At 37.2% G+C, this 21,998-nt stretch overlaps 1 protein-coding gene across 6 annotated transcripts in view; it reads left to right on the top strand.

Annotated features, from left to right (window-relative positions):
- Positions 1-472: 472 nt before the first annotated feature.
- LOC105045931 (regulatory-associated protein of TOR 1) overlaps positions 473-21,998 on the top strand; it is a 33,039-nt gene continuing 11,513 nt past the window's right edge. The window contains exons 1-14 of one of the 6 annotated variants that reach the window (XM_073258438.1): positions 975-1,069; positions 8,651-8,753; positions 12,026-12,092; positions 12,991-13,099; positions 13,223-13,305; positions 13,387-13,545; positions 13,642-13,758; positions 13,891-14,054; positions 14,440-14,594; positions 14,682-14,826; positions 14,910-14,988; positions 15,131-15,232; positions 21,566-21,649; positions 21,762-21,872. In XM_073258438.1, coding sequence (XP_073114539.1) covers positions 13,234-13,305; positions 13,387-13,545; positions 13,642-13,758; positions 13,891-14,054; positions 14,440-14,594; positions 14,682-14,826; positions 14,910-14,988; positions 15,131-15,232; positions 21,566-21,649; positions 21,762-21,872 — 1,188 coding nt within the window. In that variant the 5' untranslated portion in view covers positions 975-1,069; positions 8,651-8,753; positions 12,026-12,092; positions 12,991-13,099; positions 13,223-13,233. Of the gene's footprint in view, positions 1,070-8,645; positions 8,754-12,025; positions 12,093-12,990; positions 13,100-13,222; positions 13,306-13,386; positions 13,546-13,641; positions 13,759-13,890; positions 14,055-14,439; positions 14,595-14,681; positions 14,827-14,909; positions 14,989-15,130; positions 15,233-21,565; positions 21,650-21,761; positions 21,873-21,998 lie in introns of all 6 variants that reach the window. The other 5 variants (XM_029264761.2, XM_019850798.3, XM_019850797.3 and 2 more) reach the window with 5 other exon arrangements.

The raw sequence follows: 21,998 nt of genomic DNA on the forward strand, positions 1-21,998 counted from the left end.
TTGTATAATATTAATTAACTATTTAAATTAAATTATTAGTTAATTAATTATAAATTAATAATTTTTATATAATTATATATTATAATGATTAAAAAAATTTATATATTATTTATTTTTTAATATAAATATTATAAATTGATAATAATAATATTTTAATTGAAAAATAATGTAATCGATCCTTCTTTCATTCATTTTTTATTTTAAATATAAAAAAATTATTTTTATTCATTCTTTTATATTTTATTAAATAGATATATAAAAAAAAATTTATCTCCTTCCATGTCCATTCTTACTTCTCTATTCATCTTTTCTTCCATCAATCCTTCATACCAAATTGTGAGTAAGAGTCTAAGAAATTAAAAAAAAATCTCGTAAAAGAGGCCCTTTTCACCCTCTCTCGAGGGCAAAAAGAAAATCGCTTACGTTATAGTGCAGAAAACGGTGGGGGTTAAGGGTTATATATTTATTCTTTTTTCCTCGCTAGCTTGCTTTCTGTGCTTCCGCCATTTCCTTCCGCTTCCATCCTCTCTAAAACCTAGGGTTTTCCGAGGGCTCCGGGGGTCCCCTAGAGTTCTTCAGAGCTGGATTGTGTTTCGTTCCTCCGGAGAATCTCCATGCGCCGCTGGTCCAGCGGCTTTGTGGATTAGCTCGCAAGCTTTGTCGATTGGCTCTTGGAGGCGAGGAGGAGGAGAGAATTCTGGGATTCTTCTCGGGTTTGGTTTGGGTTAGGGTTTCTCTTTTGGTGCGACGCGGGAGACATTGAGGGGTGAGGAGGGGGGAGGCGATTGGTTTGATGGCATTGGGAGATCTGATGGCGTCCCGGTTCTCGCAGTCTTCGGCGTCGTTGTCGAACCACCTGGATGAATTCTCCGGACACCGGGAGGACGAGGATCCCGCCAGCCAGAGGAGGGATTCCGAGGCCGTCGCTGCTGGGAAGGCGACCACCAGCATGGTGTACCTGCCGCAGATGGTGGTGCTCTGCGACTTCAGGCATGAGGGGTTCGAGTATTGCATTCCTTCAGGACCATCTGAGGGCGGGTTGGTGTCGAAGTGGCGGCTGAAGGATCGGGTAAGTGGCTGTTTCTGTTTCTTTGCTTTAAGTCCTTATCTCCTTTCAGGGAGTTGGTCATGCTGCTATGAGCTGCTATTTTTCTGTATATTGGTTCTGTTCGGTTGAGAATAAATACCATCGTTATCTTTGTTGCTACCATAAGCTCCTGTTCTTGAGCGAAATCCCTCTATTAAGAAGAAAATAGAGAACGACAAGTAAAAAAGAAAGATAGGAAATATAGGTAACCGGTTAAGCTTTCCTTCTTGGGAAGGCTGATTGCTTGGCGACCTAAGTAAGCTGCCCTGTTACATTAATTAGCGAACTGAGAACTGTTGTCTTTTGCGGAATTTATGATGGTAATAGTGACTGTGAGCACAAGAAAGCATAAGTTCTTTCCAGGCTGTCTCTGTTTCATATGATTTCTTGACGTAGCTGCTTAAGTGTATTGTACTGAATGGATAAGGCAATGACAGGTCTGCACATTACTTGAGCAAAGAGCTTTATTTCAGAAGTATTTACTCTGTTAATAATGTTGATATTGTTGCAGGACCATAAGGTCCGAGTTAATATCATGTCTTGCGAGCAAATACCCTTTATTGATGGTAACTTGACTGGGATTGGTCCTATGACTGACATCCTCTTCATATGTATTGAACTGTATTGAAACTCTCATTTTATTTGATTAATTGGTTTTTGACTTCTAGAAATATACTATGGCCAGCAATAAATTGTAATAAATCTCTCACACATGAGACAAGCTTCCCTGGATATCCAAGTTTTTAGTTGGAGAAAGAGGCTTGTTGTGCAGTTGAAAGAAATTTATATATCTCTACTTATTCCTTGGAGTTAAGATTGGCAACCCCTATCCATATATTCTTATATGGAAATAATTGGAATGCCATTTTTGGGGTGATTACTGTTTATTTAGACATTTCAAAAAATGAAGATTTCTTCCTATATAGAACCGAGCAATCCTAATGATCTTGGTTGAGGAATAATAGTATGTTTTCATCAAGATTAGAAGAAGAGGTTGGAAAAACATAGGCCCTTATGCTTATTAAAATTTGTTACGATAGCATTGATCCTACTTTCGCCTTTTTTTGGAGTGTTTTTCATCATTTATTTTTTTCCCTTTCCATACATTTTATTAGTCTCACACAAGATCCCAATGGCCCTATTTTTTAGTATATAGATATAGTGATTTGTAGACTGACATTCGTTTATTGAACATATAATATAGCTCGTGTTGTGGATCATGTGTCTGGAGCATAGGAAGCTGCTGAATGAGGAGTTGAGTTCCACCCAAGCTTTGAAGTCTTGAGTTTTGCTTCAGTTTGATTGAGCCCTTTTGAATTTCTGGCAGTTGAGGTCTAAATTTTGTAATTTCTGTAAAAAGTCAAGAATTGAGGCAAGTTAGAAAATAGTATAACATAAATATGAAGCAAAATCATAAAAGATACAAAATTCTAAAGAAGCTAAATTTTAATAAAAAACCAATAAAAACAAAAAAAAATCTTGTTGCACATCAACTTAAGTTCTATTTGTTAATTATTTGTTAACAAATTGAAGCATTAAAGAGATAACTCTGTATATAAATATCTGTATGAGTAAATTATATGAAAATTAAACTGCATTGTTAATTGGCCTACTATTACTAACTTGACATAATGATTATTATCATTTCGAGTTACAGAATAACTTGAAAATTTTATCTCTTCACACCAATTTAGTTCTTTGATCTTTTCCGCTAAAAATTGCTTGATTGTATTTTGGTTTGAGGAAATCAATTGATGTTTACCTTGTTGGATGTTAGATGAAGTCAGGGTTTTGGATCTTCTTCTTCTGACCTAAAGCAGCCATCAAAGGTAAACTTAAGAAGGAAAATGATCTTGCAATGCAAATAGTTTGTGGAGAACTGAAGGATCATAGTGGAATTAGCCATTTCATGATTAGTTCTATTTGGCTATCATGAATCCTACTAGAAGAAATATCAGTTTGAAAAGAAAGCCACAGTGACTGGGAGTAATTCACATAGAAGAGTAGTATGACTATGTGAGTCAAAATCCCTTTGACTAAAAAGAAAACTATGATTGACTTGATGTCAAATACCTAAATTTACTCAAGGAAATGAAGAAATGATATATAAATGACACTAACAAGTCAAAAATGAATAATTGTGTTATCAACGATTAATTTTGGTTTTGGAATGGCCAATATTAGATTTTCACTGTCTAATTTCAGCTGAAACCAACTGGAACCAATCAAAATCAGAATTCGCTGCAAGTTTTGCTTCAAATTTGGCTAAGTAATCTATTTTGGCCTTGGTTGATTGATTCATGTTGAAATTAAGATGTCTTTTCTAGGCCTGGTTTGAATGGCCAATATGGGCTCAGCATTGATTTTGGAGGGCCTAGTCCTATCATTTTTGGAAGCTTTAGGTTTCTTAGTCCATATTCCAAGCTTAGATTCCAATCGTTTTTATTATTTGCTATTTCAAATTATGGAAGACTATCCCTTTGTTTGACTTGCATATGGGTGATTGGAGTACTTTTGGGGCTTGCCCATCATTGATCTATTTAGCATACTGGATCTTAAATCATTATGTCTTGCCTTGTGCGCTTGTCTTGTTGCCATGATGTTAACAATCATCTTCTATTTTTCTCTTTTGATCCTACCAAGGAAGCAAAGGTCCATGACCATGGGACTTGAGTAAGAGAATAAGGATGAAGAAAAGTAGACCATTTATTTATTTATTTATTTTTTAATTTTTGGTAATGTGGGTGGACTATTTATTGGATGATTAGTCTTGAAGAAGGATATGTTGATTTTTAACTTTTAAGAGGGGTTGTTATTATTGTTGTTATTTGTTTTAGATAAGAGGGGAAATTGCATACACTTTTCATTATGAAAATGAGAAACACATATACCATATAATAAAATAAGGAAAAATAAGTTAATCAAAGGACCTATTAGAAGAATACACATATCTTTTCTTAACCAAATGTGGTTCCAGTCTATTTTCATATATTCTAAGTTTTCTTTGATCCTGCTTGATTTTCTTAATGCCTTTTTTTTGTAGGCTCATTTGCCAATCTCCTCTATCCCACCAAGCAACATAGAAATTGATGCTTCAAGTTCCTTTATCTTATGCTCATTTCTTGTCTTTGAACTTTTTTGAAAGCACTTCAGATTGGCTCAGTGGTTCTATTCAATGAACACATTGCAGATTCCATTTGCTTTAGCCATAATACTCGACATCATCTTGATGGTTAAGTTTTATTGCACTAACTTCCTGTTGTTTATGTGGCATTGACTATGAACTTTCAATCTGGGTGAAGGCATGCTTGTTGATGTGTGCATGTGTTTACACCTAAATTTAGGGATTGCAGACATCTTTTAAAACTTTTTGTGATCAACATGAGCACTATGATGGATGAAAGTATGTAAATGCAGGATTTTTTTTTCTGGGCACACCAGTTGGTATTGCTTGTGTCTTTAAACCATGTTGATGATGTTTTTCTGTTATCATCATTAGATCGGCTTTTGGCTAGTTTAATTATATGGCATTCTCTAATGACCACTCCAACATCGAGATGGTATATGGAATGCACAGCTCGAAGGATTGAGGAAAGGTCATGCAAGGTTAGGGTGAGTGCCAGGGGAAGCAAGGGTTTTGCTAATTTAGTTGTATAAGCATGTGGTCTAAGGTTGTTTAGAGTTAGAAGACAAGTCAAGGTTTGAACTGCAAATGAGACATATTGAGTCCTCTTCTAACTCTGGAAGGAATTTGGATTGTCTATTTAGCAAGAAAATATTATGTACATTTTTAAAAATTTTATGCAAATCTAGCAAAAAAATAGCTGGTATCTTATTGACCAATCATTCAATTTGACTACAGTTGCATTGGCCTCCCAATGGTTCCTTGTATCGTTTGATGTTGCATTAGTCTTAACAAGGATTGCTTTTCCTTTTTTTTATTTGAGTTCTACTTGAAGAAAACTCTTAGAGTTGCATCATAATGAGGGTAGAGTCAGACCACCAAAGAACACTTACACAAAGTTTCCAAAGTTCAAAGCTCTGTTTACTTCTTATGAAAAATGCAGAATATGTATGATCTTTATCATATCTTAGGGCCCTTTATATTGATTGGACTCATGGTTGTGTTTAGAACTCATCTACAAAAAGCTATAGAAGGAAAGGATTCAAGCAAATTTCACACCCTAAGGTGATTTTATGACATTGGGAGCATTTGACAACTACTTTTGACACCCCTAGAACCAACGGATAGCTATATGTTGTCTCGAATAATTTTCCTACCCTGTTTAGGACTAAAAGTATAATGTCCTAACTTTGATGGTTGGTCTTGAACTGTCAAATCTTCTAATTGAGCTCTCAAAATTTATGATAGCTTTTGCATCACTTACATGGCTTTGGTATTTTTGACCTTATTGATGTGATCAAAGGAAGCTAATTGGATGTGGATCAAATGGAAGTGGTTTGGTCCCAAATTTCCCAAGATCGACTAAAGGAATACTATACATCTATGCCCATATCTTTTTTCACTCATTGGAGATGCGCTTATTGCCAAACTTAATGACAATTATCTTGGTTTCTATTTGTAATTGAAGGTGTTTGGTGAAAGTACATGGTTAGATGCTAAATTAGAATCATGGAGGAAATGTCCTAGAGGATGAGGACCTAAAAGATAGAAGAACAAATGTAGAGTCTTTCAAATGCAATTTCATGGAAATAAATTGAGGCTATATATGTTGAATGATGAAAGATAACATAGACCTATTATGTGCCAAAAAAAAAAAAGAAGGGGAGAAGATGAAGACATTTTCAATCAAGGTTTCCTGTGCCAGAATCGATGGCCGTTTTGGACGGCCGACGGCATGGTACGATACAGTACCGTATCGGACCGGCACGAACCGACGAAGGGAGGAAGGGCCGAACGGGGAGGAGAAAAAGAGACAAAGAGAGGAAGAGAAAGAGAGAGGAGGAGAGGGAACGAGGTTGAGGTGGCGGAGAAGATGCCAGTGGCCATCGGAGGGTTGCGCGAGCCCTCGGAGGGCCGCGGTGGCCACTGCAGCTCTACATCATCTGCGGAAGAAAATGGAGAAGAGAGAGAGAGGAGGGGAAGAACCGGATTGAGGGGGGTCCGGTAGAGAGGCCGTCGGAGGTCCTTCGATTGGCTACTGTGGCCGTCGGGTGGCATAAATCCCTTCTCTAGCTCCGCGGCCGTGAAATAGGGGCTTTTTAAAAAAAATCCGACAACAGTAAAGCCGACAATTTTTTTGAGCTTTTTTAAAAAAGGATTGAAACAATAAAGCCGGCAAACTGATTGCCGACTTTACTGTTTTTTAGTTTTTTTAAAAAAATTCTTATAAAGTAAAGCCGGCAAAGGATGCTGGCTTCACTGTTCTTCTTCCCTTTTAAAAAAGGGCCGACGCTCTGTTCCGCAGCTGCGACTCTGTCCGCACCATTTCTGCTGCCCGATAGCTACGACGGCCACCCCGAGACCTCCGACGGCCCCTCCGCCGTCCCGTCCTCCCATCTCTGGCAGCATCCCCCTCTCTCTCTTTCTCGATTGTTACAGCTGCCATGTTGGGGGAACCGAGCCGCGGAGTCTTCCGCGCCTCTCTGGCGGCCATGGAGGGCCACTGCCACCCTCCGGTGGCCTCTCCCTCCTCTCTCTCTTTTCCTCTATTTCTCTCTCTTTCTTCCCCATCACTGGTGTATGCCGTTTTCACTGTCGGAACCATTTCGGTTCTCCACCAGTACGGTTTGGTACGTCCCGAACCAGTCGGTTCGGGACGGTTCTGAAAATCCTGTTTCTAATAATGGTGGAGAGTAAAAGATTTTTTTGGATGATGCGGAGAGATGTTATATGGGAAATGTGACTAATGAATTTCTTGGTGATTTACTTTAAAATTTTAGAGAATGATGATTGGAAACTATGTTGTAGGAATCAAAATATTGGGAAATGGAGAGTGTCTATGCAAATGAGATAGTTGTGGCTAAAAAGAAAATCTAAGACAGATGTATCATTACTAGGAAGTGTATATTGAGCAACGAGCATGTTAGGGGAGTTATGGCACTTTGAAACAATCAAAATAATGAAATGCCCATCGGGGTGGTATAGGTATGTGGTGAATATTTGACATGGTCTTTTATAAACAAAGGTGCTTGAATTTGCAGTGAAGGGTATCTAAGCTGATATTGATAGGAGTTTTTGCAAATAATTTCACAAAAAAATATGGTGGCAGTGGAACACCAAAGCTAGCCCTTAACATGAATATGTATTGGGTTCATCACATATTAAATTAACTCCAGTCAATTAGTACAAAGCTTGATAATTTTGGTTATTTCTATTTGGGTTATATGTATATATACTATATTCATATATGAGAGAGGAATATGCTATTTTAAGTTCTACTGAAGGTTTAAATCTTGTGGGATAGGGTGGTCCCGATTTTCTCATGGAATGGGAAGTGCTGCCATCTCGCACCATCCCGACACTTCAGATAGGCAATGTTCTAAGACATGCCAATCGGAATGCTGAGATGATGGTAGGACGGTCCTATCCCAATATATGGGATGGTACCCTATCCCAGTATCCCATGTGACGTCCTGTCGGGATTGGAATTCTTGGTTCCACCATCAAATTTTTTAACCAGAATACCCCTAGTTCCGCTCCTCACCGTTATATTCTAAAAAGGAAAAAAAATGACTAAAAAGTTAGATATATAATTCATGTAGAGCTCTCTTTATTTATGTGCTTTTGTTTCCAATCTATACTCTTGTTTATATGATTTCTCCTACACATCCCACACTAGTTGGACTCTGTTAAAAAAAAAAAAAAAGATTCCACCTATCTCTCAACACATCCCCAATTACATTGGACTCTTTAAAATTTTTAAAAATTAACAAAAATATCAATGCTCTCTCAAGTCCACATTTTTATCTCTCTTATCTCCAATCGTTTGAACTCTTTTCTTTTCTTTTTTTAATTATTTTCTTAACATGCATTGCATGTGTTCGGTTTCTAGTATGTATATGCATGTATGCATGTATGTATTCGAAGTCATGGCTGCACATGCTTTGTGTATCACGAGGTTATGTCCAGCTTAACAGAATTTTTAATTCACTGACGTATTGAGCTTGTAAGGCATCCCTTTGCAAAATGCTTTTACCACTGTAACTTACAAATCTTAGTGATTGGTTATCTTTGTTTCTCTCCATCATGCTGTCATGGAGATAAACTTGGTCCTAAGAAGCTTTTTAAATGTGATATAAAAAATGCTTGATTTGCCTAATGGAAGTGGACTAAATGGCTTACTATCAGTTTGTAGACATTAGCATTCCAAGTTATCATGCTGTGCTTCATTTTTGTTCTCTATACCTCTCTATTCTTTAATGGATTATAGCCATTGTATTTCAAGTTTTTAAGATTTCCTTCTTTGAATTGTTACAATACCTTTTAACTAACTGTAATTAGTACCCAATCTAGATGAAGTCCATGAGTCTGAAGCATTATTTAAATTGATTTTAACTTTTTTACCTCAATATTTGTTTGACTATGAGTTTGTAGTGCAGATGAAGACGGGATGTGTGGCACTTGTTTTATGTTTAAACATTAGTGTTGATCCACCAGATGTAATAAAAATCCCTCCATGTGCGAGAATGGAGTGCTGGATAGGTAAGTTTGTCACTTCCACTAGTTCCTTGTTACTGTCAATATATCTGTATTCTGCTTTATTGCTGCTAATTTTCTTGATTAGTGTCTTCTGCTACCATCTTAACTTCTTAATGTTTTACAATGAGTTTTTCACCTTAAAAGGGAAAAAAAAAAAAAACACCTGCTTTCCTGCTCCTATGATTTTATTGATATGCATCTCTTTTCATTATCCCATTTTAGAAAAAAGGCAGACTATAGACTACAACAATGGAGTCAATATTGTGTATTTTTGATGTTAAAAAGTTGCTGCATAGTTGCAGCCCTGCAACCCCCACCCCCCAAAAAAAGGTGCTGCATGTTGCAGGTTTGCATGCATGCGTGCACACGTGCATGTCTCTATGTAGCATGGTCTGCCACACTGTCCTGTACCATACTGGCACAGTTTTTCGTACTGTACCGGTACCAGGTCAGCTGTCTTGTACCGTACCGAACTGTATAGTGATGCTATAATAGAATGGTACCATGGGGTTTGGTACCAAGATAGCTAACCTTATTGTGTAGTATCTATAGCTGTATCTTTATGATCCAAGACTCATTTTATCATTAAGCCACAAAATCTCTCTATTATGTATATGCTAAAATGCTCCTTTCACAGTAAGCCAGAACATTACATGGTCATCAACTCATTGTTAATGACATGTCTTGTTCCTACCCCCACACCTTCACTTCAGGATCAAATTTATGATCCCAGTGCTTGTGGATTGTTTGATATTTATTCATTACCAATAGCATTTGATTTCACTGTATGCAGTATGTTAGTAAATCATTTGAAATTATTTCTGGAAATATTTCAGTATTTGCTGAACACAGATAATTGCAAAATGAAAAATAATGCCATTTTTTCACAGTCAATAATGGGATCAGATTTGCTCTGGATTGAATCAAGGATTCTGGTCTGTTCTTGGGTTTTCTCTGATGTATTCTGTGTAAAATTGGCTTTGATGATTTTTAGATACCACTGATTGATTGATCGATCGATTCTTTAATTAGTTTCCTGAGGTGATTCTTGGTTTTCCACGTTTTAATGTTGTCAAATCTATATGAACTCCTGCTGCAATTGCACACGTGATCTTCATTTTGGCTAGGATATTTGGCTTAGAGAGTGCTAAAATATCAATCTCCCAACACTGGTGATGCACGGATTGGTTAATGACCTTTAATAAGCGGAAACAAAATTCCTTGTTAAAATTTTGAGACGAGCTTGTACGGATTATTTTATGTGATGCCCCTCCTTGTCAAGGAGATTCAAGGGATTGTATGTCTTGTCCAATGGCGAAATACTCCCTTGGAAGATTGCATCTACCTTTGACAAGCAAGGCACATTGCTGAAGACAATTTATTAGTTCACATTCCTGGAATGTGAATGGATGATAAATTCTTTAATTGGATGGTGTGGATGAAGTAGTTTAATTTAAAGGTTTCTTGAATGCATAAGATAATTTTTTTAAAAAGAGAACTTTAATTTATTAACCTGCAAGTTGTCTATGTAGTATGTAGTACTATATTTTGACCTTTCTATGTCCCAAGAGATGCCACAGTCTCAATGAAGGTCACTTTTTGAGAACATATCCACATAAATACCTCTGAGAAATGTTATTGGCACTTTTACCTTTCAAAGAATCAATATTATCTTCTTGCCGCATGATAGAAAGGGGAATAGCCTAAAAACCAAAATTATCTTTTCTTAGATATCTTTGGTGAAAACATCGGGTCATCACTAAAAGATCCGTAGATCGGGGAAGAGACTGAAAGAGGGCGAGGAATTTAACTAGTGAGTGGTATATGAAATAATTTTTTAATTGATTGCTTGATAATTTATGTTTCTTGCCCCTAAAATAAACAAGGTAATTTGCTTCCTTGGTAAATGCCTCGAATTTCTGGATCATTATTGCTCTTCTTCATCATTGAACGTTGTGATCCAAGCAAAAGCACTCGCTCGCATAGGTTTTAGCCTATGGTGATCCAGTATATGGTATAAATGAACGTAGTAAGATATGGTTGTTTCTGGTTGCCTGGTTGAAAATTCATTTCATTAGTTTGGAGAAAAAGCTTAGATTGAGAGACTTTGGCTTAGGTTTGGTCAAAAACTTTCTTAGGAAGAAGAAGAATTGTTGTGCCCATCCCATTAATATATGGAAGTAAAGTGAATGCAACAATCTAGAAACCTCATTGAACACATTGATCATGCCTAGGCTTGCCTTTCATTTCATGTAGTTAATAGTCTCTTCTACTTCAAGTCTCAGATTGTTTACATCAAGTTTTTGCTATATTGGTCCAGTACCAAACCAATACACGGTATAGGGGGTGTACTGACACTTAGGAAGCGCAGATACGATATGGGACATGGTTACGGTACAATACTGATACGGGGATATGACAAATTCTTAAAAATATAGGATACGATAGGGTTGGGATATGGTATATTAAAAATATAAAATTACTATACAAGCATAAATATTCAATATAAATTTAACATATAAATACAAATTATGACTCAAGAGCACCTATGTTTGAAAAGTAAGCATCATCAATGCATAGTCATTACAAGCAAAAATCCTAAAAAGATTAATATAAAAACACCAATGTTTCAAAAGTCAGCTGTACCTAACCGTATCCGACGCCCGAAAAACTAGAAAAGAGAAGAAAAACAGTTGAACACGCGGTGGGTATGTATCGCACCGTGTCCCCAGCATTTTCATGTCGGAAACGTATCCGATACTGGTACGACAGTCATTTTGCCGTGTCCATGCTTCCTAGATTGACACTCAGTACGTTGAACCAGCGCCCCGTACCAAGCATATCGATACTGTAATAGCATGGTACTGGTATAGCGAACCTTAGTTTTCACCTTATTCCGCGTTTTTCTGGACCATTCTCATAATCCTAGCTTACTGTGGTTCATCGGTCCATTATCTGTTGCTTTATATGCATGACATACTACATTCTTTTTCTTGAAATTTTGTTTCACTACTGCGCCATTGGTGGTCTTGTCTCTTTCGTCTCATGTTGGATTCTTCTTAGATTGTTATCATCTTTTGCCATAGCATTACTCTGTTCCTGGGGTCTTGCTGTTGGTCTTTTTATGAGATATAACCACTTTGGTTGGCCCTGCTCTATTCATCCACCCTTCATTGACCTTCAGCTTGAGCATCACCATATTTTTATTTGTTTGTGTTGTGTTTTGAACTTTTGGCACAAGCATCCTTATGTTTGCCACCTTAAGATTCTTGCAGCATTGGGACTATTTTGCACCAACTCCTTGTGCATCAGCAATACCTAAAGATGCTTCATTTTATTGAGGTAACTACCATGAGATTAAGCTACATTTCTTGCCTTGTTTTGCAACCATAGTTGGCTAATCTCTCTTGGATGCTTTCATTTTTGATAGTTTGTTTAGCATCTGTTCCAAGTGCTTCATATTTCATTAATGTGCTAGCTTGCTTTTCTGCAATCACATGCTGGCTGGTTTTACCTGCACTAACCTTGTTAGGTGGGAACTCTAGGGAATTCTACTAAAATGATTTGCATTTAAATTGTTTCTTTTTTTGTTTTTTTTTGAGGGTTGCTTGAGATTTCATAGAGAAGTTGGATCCATTTCCTTGAAAATTGTTTTCATTGTTAGGTTTAAATTTTACAAATTTAGATCATGTGCCACATTGGTCCTTGTAGGTTGGCAACTCTGCAGCTTTTGTTTTATTAGCTTTTCTGATGCATCTGCAGTATCATGGCAATTCCACCATAGCCTTGTGTATTCTATTTTCATCTTGGCCTAGTTTATTGACTCTGCAGTCCGCAGTTTGCCCTGTAATCAATCATATTCGCACAATACTTGCTACACTGCTTGTCATGATTTTCCTTTCTTTCAACTGTTGGATCTATTGTTGGCCTGCATTTCTTATGGCAAATATGTGGTTTATTCAGGACCTATGTTAGGAGAGAAGCAGGGTCAAATGGGGGTGCTGGAGGAAAATTAGTGGAATAGCTTCTTGCTTCTATGCCATGACAGCACATACATGATGTGTCTGTCCAATTATGCATCATTCAATCTTTATGATACTTTACATTTCTATGTTTCTAGGATTTGCAAAGCTGATCCAAATAGTTGGGGTTTGGGAGGATGCATGATGCTTACCATTATGGTTGGTAGGTTTGCATTTGGGTACTATGCGTGCAACCATTTGTGTTGTGTCTTTTTCAGGGTGTGAGTCCTTTCCCGTCTATCGAATCTGGTTTTACTTGCCCTAGCAAGATTTCACAAGCAATGTAACTCTTGCTGCCGATAATTCGTAAAGTTGCTCACTTTTCAGGTTTTGACTCATGATTAGTATTGCAATCATATGGATCATGACTTCAGCACTTCTTTTTATGCATTTCTTCCTTGGTTGATTTGCTAAAGGATGAATGGAATCTATTTCTTCTTGGCTTGTCAGATCCTTTTTCTATGGCTGTTCCAAAGGCTCTCGAGACAATTGGAAAAGCCTTGCATGCTCAATATGAACGATGGCTACCTCGGGTAAGGCTTGTTTAATCTTATAGCATGTTATTTAATCATATTAACTCTTTTATGTGGTTAAGAGCTGTCAATGTGTAACAGGCTCGATATAAACGTCAACTTGATCCTACTGTGGAGGAAGTGAAGAAGCTTTGTACTACCTGCCGCAAATATGCTAGGTCAGAAAGAGTCCTATTTCACTATAATGGACATGGAGTACCAAAGCCTACACCTAATGGTGGAATTTGGGTTTTTAATAAGGTCTTATCTTTGCTTTTAATCAGCTGTTTTTATATTGTTATATTTACTCTAGGGCAACTGTTTAAAATGTTTTTTTTTTTTGTCACTGTGTTTCAGAGTTATACACAATATATTCTACTGCCTATCAGCGACCTTGATTCTTGGCTGCAAAAGCCATCAATATATGTTTTTGATTGCTCAGCTGCAGGGATGATTGTCAGTGCTTTTATGGAGGTTTCCTCTACTTACTATCATCTGTTTCGAATAGTTGAATTTATAATTTTTCTGTGGAAGCCTTTATTGCTTTTTGTTCATGATATTAACATTCTTTTTTGATGTGGTAACTTGTGTTCTCTTATTTTTTAGCGCATAGAGTGGAACTCTTCTAGTTCTGGTGCATCTGCTTCATCAAAGGACTGCATTCTGCTCGCCGCCTGTGAAGCACATGAGACTCTTCCACAGAGTGCCGAATTTCCTGCTGATGTGTTCACATCCTGTCTAACAACACCTATTAAGATGGCATTACGTTGGTTAGTCTCTTATGCTATACTCAATTGCTATGCTCCAAGTTCCATAGAAGAGCATATGAACCATTTCTGCAAGTGGGTGCTCTTTGGCAAGGCAACGGGGTTTTGCTTTTCCTGTTTTACAGTGTCATGTTGTTACGCTGTTCTATTCTCAGGAGTGTTGGTCATGTTGTTGTCACCATGTATGGAGCTTCTTTTTAGCTTATTTCATGCCTTTTACTTGGTTGCTTCAACCTTAGTCTCGATTGCTATAAGCTACTTTTATGGTCAAACTTGATCTACTGACAGCCAAATATGTATATAATTATAGCAGCATGTACAACTTTTCATAATTAGAATGACTACTTGTTGTCATTATGACTTAACATTGTTTTCTTTTATTACTTAGGTTTTGTTCTCGCTCATTACTTCATGATTGGCTTGATCACTCTCTCATAGACCAGATTCCTGGTCGCCAAAATGATCGAAAAACACTTCTGGGGGAGTTGAACTGGATTTTCACTGCTGTCACTGATACGATAGCATGGAATGTATTGCCTCATGGTATTTAGATCGTTTGATTATTGTTTTGCATTTGCTACATAATTTTTTGAAGGAGTGCAATACTGATATGTAAATGACATTGTGCAGATATTTTCCAGCGGCTATTTAGGCAAGACCTGCTAGTTGCTAGTCTCTTCCGGAATTTCTTACTTGCTGAGCGAATAATGCGAGCTGCAAATTGCTCTCCAATTTCATATCCATTGCTACCATCGACTCATCAGCATCATATGTGGTAGCCACTTGGAGTTATTACCTTTGTATAATTATAGAATTAACCCTTATTTTTCTTTCCTTATTAGAGTTTGCACATTTCAGGGATGCATGGGATATGGCGGCCGAGATTTGTCTTTCTAAACTTCCACAATTAATTGCTAATCCAAATGCAGAATTTCAGGTTTTGTGATATTAGGATCTTTTCATCATTATCAATGCAATTGCCATTTGTCATATTCTAGTATGACCATCAAATGTTAAACAGCATTGTCATGTTTTATTGCTATGATATTTGCCGACATTTCTTCTTTTCTGTATACCAGCCGAGCCCATTTTTCACAGAACAATTGACAGCTTTTGAAGTGTGGCTTGACCATGCCTCTGAACACAAGAAGCCACCTGAGCAGTTGCCTATAGTTCTTCAGGTGAGGCACTCATTTGTTTCATTAGATATGTATGCTTTGCTTTCTTAACGTGATGTTTTTCATTTTGATTAGTTTTGCATAATGCTATTCTACTCTCAAATGGTTATTAACATATTAATTGTTCATGGTATTAATGATCAACCATGGTGCTTAGCTATCATAACATGGTGCAAAAGCCAGATGGATTAACATAATATAATAGATTTGTGGTGGTTTAAAAGGCTTGTATTGAGGCAGCATTATAGCAACAGTATGAGTTAATAAGCAGAGGTTACAGCAATATTACTGCAAATTTTAAAACCAATGCAATGTTTTGATGAGAAGACAGGCTTGTAAGTGAGCTGACATTGTACCCTAAGGTTGATCATTTAAGAAGAGAAAAGATTATGCATGTGAATTGAAATTGTGATGGTGTTGCAAGAAGATGCACTGCTTTAAAATTATGGAAGAGGAACATACCAGCGAAAGCAACTAATAGGTGTCAGATCTAGGTGGATGGATCAAAGCCCTGAGCTGTTTGAATTATCAAGATGACTTCTAGAATTGTGAAATTGATAATATGGAATGGTAGATCAATGAGTTTGATGACTTGAAGCGGCGATGGGATTCAATGGCTGAAAAAGTCAGCTGGAATGTGAGTAAATTGAATTGCTGAGGCAGTCGATCTCAATATAAATCAGAAGATGAATTATGGCATCAGTACTAGACTATTATTCTGTGGTGCCAAGTATCTACATGTATTCTTTGCATAACTGAGATGCCATTGGTAGCAGAAAAGGTTAATTACCTAGAAAATTGAAAGAAAAATTAAAAGGACTATGTCGCAAGGCCAATGCATATGTGGTCAAAGTATCTAGCTGGAAATGATCAAGGGCTTGAGGTTGCAGATGAAGCTTGCAAGTGATATAATTTAATAGGAAATGCTTTATTAGTTTTTTCACTCCGGCCCGGTAGCATGAGCCAAGTACGTGATAAATGGCCACACATCCATAGGATTTAAACCCATGGGACATGCAAGGCCTGCCTTTTCATATATATGTATGTCATTCCAAACTCAAGAAGTGATAGCAAAAGCAACAATTAATCTAATGTAATTATTCAAAAGAGAATGTCTATATAATCTCAAGAAATCAATAAAGAAATTTCATACAAATGTCTGGTCAGAATTATTTGTTCAAAAGAACTAATGGGGGCTAACCTAAACCTCTCCATTTAGCCCTAGTCCCATCATTTCCTTTGCATCAAAAGACAAAAGAAGAGAGATAGTGAACTTTACAGGTTCAATAAGTTAACTAAACCTCTAGTTGGATCAAGCATATTATGCAAGAATATAAATTTTTAAGTGTACAAGATTGTCAATCATAAATAAAAGCATGATGAGAGTATGTCTAGGGTCTATCAAAATAGATTTCAAGATACTTGTTGCATTTGACCAAAATGAATTTCCAAATCAGATATGGATGGACCATCCACTCTCACTCTCCTAGCCTTTACGACTATGGCCACGATCAGCCTATGGCAAACTCCAAAAGAAATTAGATCCTGACTATAATATGCCATCCATTAGCCATGCATCAGTGATCGCTCTATTAGATGCTCAAAAGAAAATTGGCTCTGAAATCATAGAGAAAAACATGCTTTTATCATCATGTGCCAACGATCAATCTTAATTGGATTAGTCTGAAAGGAAACTAGCTTATGACTACAACATATTGTTAATTGGCATGCGCCAGTGATTACTCCACTAGAGGCTCGGAAGGAGACTAGATCCTGAACCCATGTGATCATAGTTAGACTAGAGAGCAACATGATTAAATCAACATATTCATCGATGCAATAAAATTCAGTTCATGTCCGAGTAAATCATGTCATATTTATCCAATATTTTAAAAATCATTTTTATGCGGAGCTTACACGATACTTAATTAAAATATGTGCATAGATAATATCCACAATCAAAATTCAAAATTGCAGGTAACAATTATAAATCAGATCATTTGCATGATGAAACACTAGGGGTAGAGGTAACCTACAATTTTTGCTCTATAATCCATCGAAATTCACTCAACAGGAAGGTTGTTCAAAACCTAAAATAATTTAAGTGGATTGTTAAATTTTTGTAGGATATTATATAGTATGCAAAGTCCTATCAAATTGCAGACCTTCTCATGTTCCACAACTTAGGGTTTTTTTGAGGCAGGTGGTAATTCTAGGTCCGTGAACTGGTGACTTTGCCCTAAGTGTGGGGTTCAATCTACATTGACACCACCAAATCTAGCCTAACATCTAGGGGTCTCAATTACCTCTTAGATCTCATGATTAATTACAACTTGATGCCACCACAAGTATTTCATAGCAAGATGGAGTTCGTGATTACCTGAATGTAAAAGGGGTGAGTTCCAATCACGGTTCCCAACTATTAGGGGTCTTGACTTCCACTTGATCAGATTTAGAATTTGGGTTAGATCTAAATGGAGGGAATTAGGCCTAGCTTGGGTTGACCAATAGGGGAGAGACAGAAAGAGACTCAGTCTAATTCTAGTCAGGGGTTTGGGTTTAATATATTGATGATACATAAAGAAAGTCAGGGTGAATATGAATCTGGTTTGCTGGTCACCCAAATAGGGGAAGGAGAGGAGAGAAATTCTTGAGAATGGGGAAAAGAAGAAAAAGAAGAGGAAGAGAAGTAGAAGAAGGATTAGGAGGAAGAGGAGGAAGAAGAGAGGATGGGGGGTGCTGGCGATCTGGTGGCACGGTGATGAAGCTAGAGAGCTAGCTGCATGGTGGCAAGCGAAAGTGGGCAAAATGGAAGGAAAAGAGTCTTGGATTGGTTGAAAGGTAGAGGTATAGGGCTCGGATTCAGGTCTGCTTGTCAAAGACCCTCACAAAGACAGTGAGTTGAAGGAAAGGGAGGGTGGCATGTCTTGCAATGAGGTGGCTGTGGCCTTTGTGTGCAGCGGTACTTCAGCTGCATGGGAAGAGAAAACAGGGAGAGGAGTAGCTCCCCTTGGCTGCCTCTATGGCAATCTTCTTGGTGATTGAGACTGCCAGAGGGTGAGGGGCTCATCGGCGAGTGGTAGAGGCTGAGAATCACAATCGGAGGCAGTGGCTTGCGGTAGTGAAGGATGGAAGTCAGAACAAAGGAGGTGGAAAACAAGGTCTTTTTGGCTGTGGCTTGGTGGTGGTGGCATGACGGCCACCATAGAGGAGGAAGAAAGAAGGGATGTCTCTAGGGGTTCGATGCTTGGTGCTGGATCATTTTGGGGGGGGGGGGGGGGGGCGGAAGGGATTTAATAGTGTGGGTTTTTGTCGAGATAGGTTTGGCTCAGTCAAGGGATATGACCAGGCGTTCATCAATTGGAAATGGCCTCAATGACCGGCGATCATTTCGTACTAGCATCATGGACTTTGCATTGGCCATGGCTGTTTGGCTATGGCCTTATCTTTTCAATGGAGGCTCGGGTTTTTTGGGATTTTCAATAGAAGTATGCAACTCCTGCTAACTTTAGTTCAAACCTGGTCCACTTGGACCGATTCTCATATTAGTGGTGAGTCAAACCAAGGACTAAGACAGGATCATGGGCGGCAGAAGACCCCATATGGTAGGGATTTGAGTCATTGACATTTGCAATGTCTATTATATTGAAGTAACAAACATTACAAAATGACATTATGATGATCCAAATATGCATGAATGATAGGAAAGGTCAAGGACGTGAAATGATTGTAGAATCCACAAGCAAATGGAAAACATGATCATAAGCTAATAGTTGACAAAAGTGCAATATGACTATTTTCTTTTTTTCTTCTTGTTGAGTAGAAGGGAGGTTGAACTACCCGGACTGTTTTTGGTAGTCATTATACTATGCCCCATAAAGTAATGTGCAAATGAATTGTTGAACTTATAGAAGCCCATGAAAGAGCTCAAGAAAATTCCTAGAACGAGGAGCAAAGCTCTACTGTTAGTGAATGAAGTGGGTTGGAGAAGCAAGAAAATAGGACAAAGAATCTAAACTGACATCCAGTGAACCATATAAGTGAGTCAAAGAATGGAATGTATGGAGACAACTGAGTAACTAAGGGTTGGTTCCATAGGGATACAAAGTGTGAGAAACCAAAAAATGGTAATATAGTATGAGTGCCATAGTAAAATGGTGATATGGGAATTGTTGTGCACTAAAGGTGCAACATTAGAGATGGGTTCCATCAAGGTCCGCATAAGTAGTTTCGGGAACCATATCTGTACGTTATCAATTCGGTACAGCCAGTATGATATGGTATGCATCCCATGTCAAGATAGTATCTTAACAATTTTTTTCCCTCATAGCCATCATGGTATAGCCTGAAATCGGGCGGTACATGTGGTTTGAGGTACAGATTGTACTAGGCGACATGAGTGGATTTTGCATATGATTTGGTTTGGCTCATAACTGAACTAAACCTCGGTACTCTAATGGTATTTCACCAATATGGTACATTACATTTGGTATAGGGTGATGTTGGTTGGTACCATATATCGTTCCATAAATTAGCAAGATTATAGTATTATTGGGTTCTTGTGCATTAAAAGAATGAAGAATCATGTTCAAGAAGCAAGCAAGTACTCTAAAGTATCAACTCATGAAAAAGTTAGGATAGTGAGGCTCAACATGAATATTATGGTATATGAACTAGAAAATTTGGTTGTGCATGGTAAAGCCAGATTGTTAAAAAGGAAATAAAGTTTGAAATGGACTCAAAATGGATGAAGTAACAAGGAATCATCAAACAAGTTTTGCAACCATATCTGTTTACTGTTTGTGAAAATGTCTAGATTTGCTTGATTGAGTTTTTTTTTTTAATTAAATATTTTTCTGAGATAGGTGATGCTGGTTTTCAATGTTCAACTATTTAATTTGTACAGGAAATTTTACATCAGTAATTGTATTCACTTGACTTCACTTGCCCTTTGCCTCTATTATATTGATTCATGAAAGGGAGGGGTGGTTGTCTAGGATCCCCCTATTGTGGGTCTGGGGAGGATCAAATATACATAGCCTTACCCTCATGTGCAGAGAGGCTGTTTTCGTGTTTCAAACTCATGACCTCTAAATCACAATGGAGCAAACTTATCTTTATGCCAGGGCTCACCCTCATGATATTCATACACGTCCTAAGAAAATTATCTGCAATCAATACTTTCATCATTACTAATGCTTTTTTTGTTTGGAATGAAAACAGAGAGAAAAGTAGAGTTATCACTCAGTTTCTTATATATTCTTCAAAGATAAGCAGTTCCATTTAGTAAGTTAATTACTAGTTTGAATTTATGACGAGATTGAAATATACATATTGTACATGCACATCTGATGGTTTATTGACAAATCTATGATATAGACTTATCTGGTAATCTTTATGATATTTTACAATCAACAGGGTTGCCATTTACATGTGTTATAAAAGTTATTAGATATGCAACTCCATGGGTCCTCTTTATTTATTTATTTTTTGTGGGAAGATCCATCTCTGATGCCTTATTATCTTGTATGCAGTAACTTGGACTCGTATACAAATCCAAATATCTGTGTTTTTTGGGTAAGTTTTTCTAGTAAGTGCTAATCAAGGGGATTAATATCCATGTAGACACTAGTAGATACACAAACCCTTTGACTTCCTAAGGTTGGATTTTGGGCGTGTCTGATACTGTATGTTTATTCCATTGCAATTTATATTGAGATTTTATTGCAGTTAACCTTTGCATGATCTTCTTGTAGTAATTTATAAGCTTCTGACTAATGTATGCCTGATTATCGGTGATGAATTTACCAAGGAATCGGTTGGTAGTAATGTATACAATTTCTAAAAATTGTCTGGATGCTCTTAAATGCATGATTGCCATTAGATGTTGATATAAGGGTTGCAGATATTTATCAGGTATTCTTATATAATTAATATCTTTTCCTAGAATTTTGCAAGGCCTGAACAAAATTTGTGGGGCAACCTAGATCATGGCCAGGCTGTAGTAGTTGAAGATTTATATATGGTTGAATTTTAAACTATACATTTTTTTGTTCTGCTAGTTCTCTCATTTGTTAATATTCAATTCTGCTTGGATCATTCGTGTCTCCTCTTCTTTCAGACTTATATTTAAGCATATTTTTAGCAGAGGATGTGGCCCTCTAGAGAATATGAGGAAGGATTACTAACCTAAATAATTAAGTTAATGAATCTTGATTTTGATTAGAGATAGCATTATATGTATATTTTGACAGTTCAGATATCTATAGTTGTGTACCAATATTTTCCCTAGCCTGTTACTCTTTCTTCCTTGCTGAAGGCATATATTATTTGTAGGTTTTGCTTAGCCAGTCTCATCGATTTCGTGCTCTGGTGCTTCTAGGAAGATTCCTTGATATGGGACCTTGGGCTGTGGATCTGGTATTTTGTTATCACTATGTTTAGCGTACTATGTATTTTCTATCTGTATATGGTTGGAATACTTGTTTTATTCTGTGTTTGTGTTTCAAGTTTTACATTTTGTGTCTTTTAGGCCTTGTCTGTTGGGATCTTTCCTTATGTGCTCAAACTATTGCAAACAAATGCAATGGAATTGCGCCAAGTTCTTGTTTTTATATGGACCAAGATACTTGTTCTTGATAAGGTAGTTCAATCTCTTTCTTGAATTAAGCTGTACCATTTACATTATTTCTGTACACTTGTGTTATTCAGGAGAAATCATTTCTATGGTTTTTAAGTAATAGACAACCTAAGTCAAACAAGTTGTTAA

Source organism: Elaeis guineensis, chromosome 5, assembly GCF_000442705.2.
Source record: "Elaeis guineensis isolate ETL-2024a chromosome 5, EG11, whole genome shotgun sequence".
Lineage (NCBI taxonomy): Eukaryota > Viridiplantae > Streptophyta > Magnoliopsida > Arecales > Arecaceae > Elaeis > Elaeis guineensis.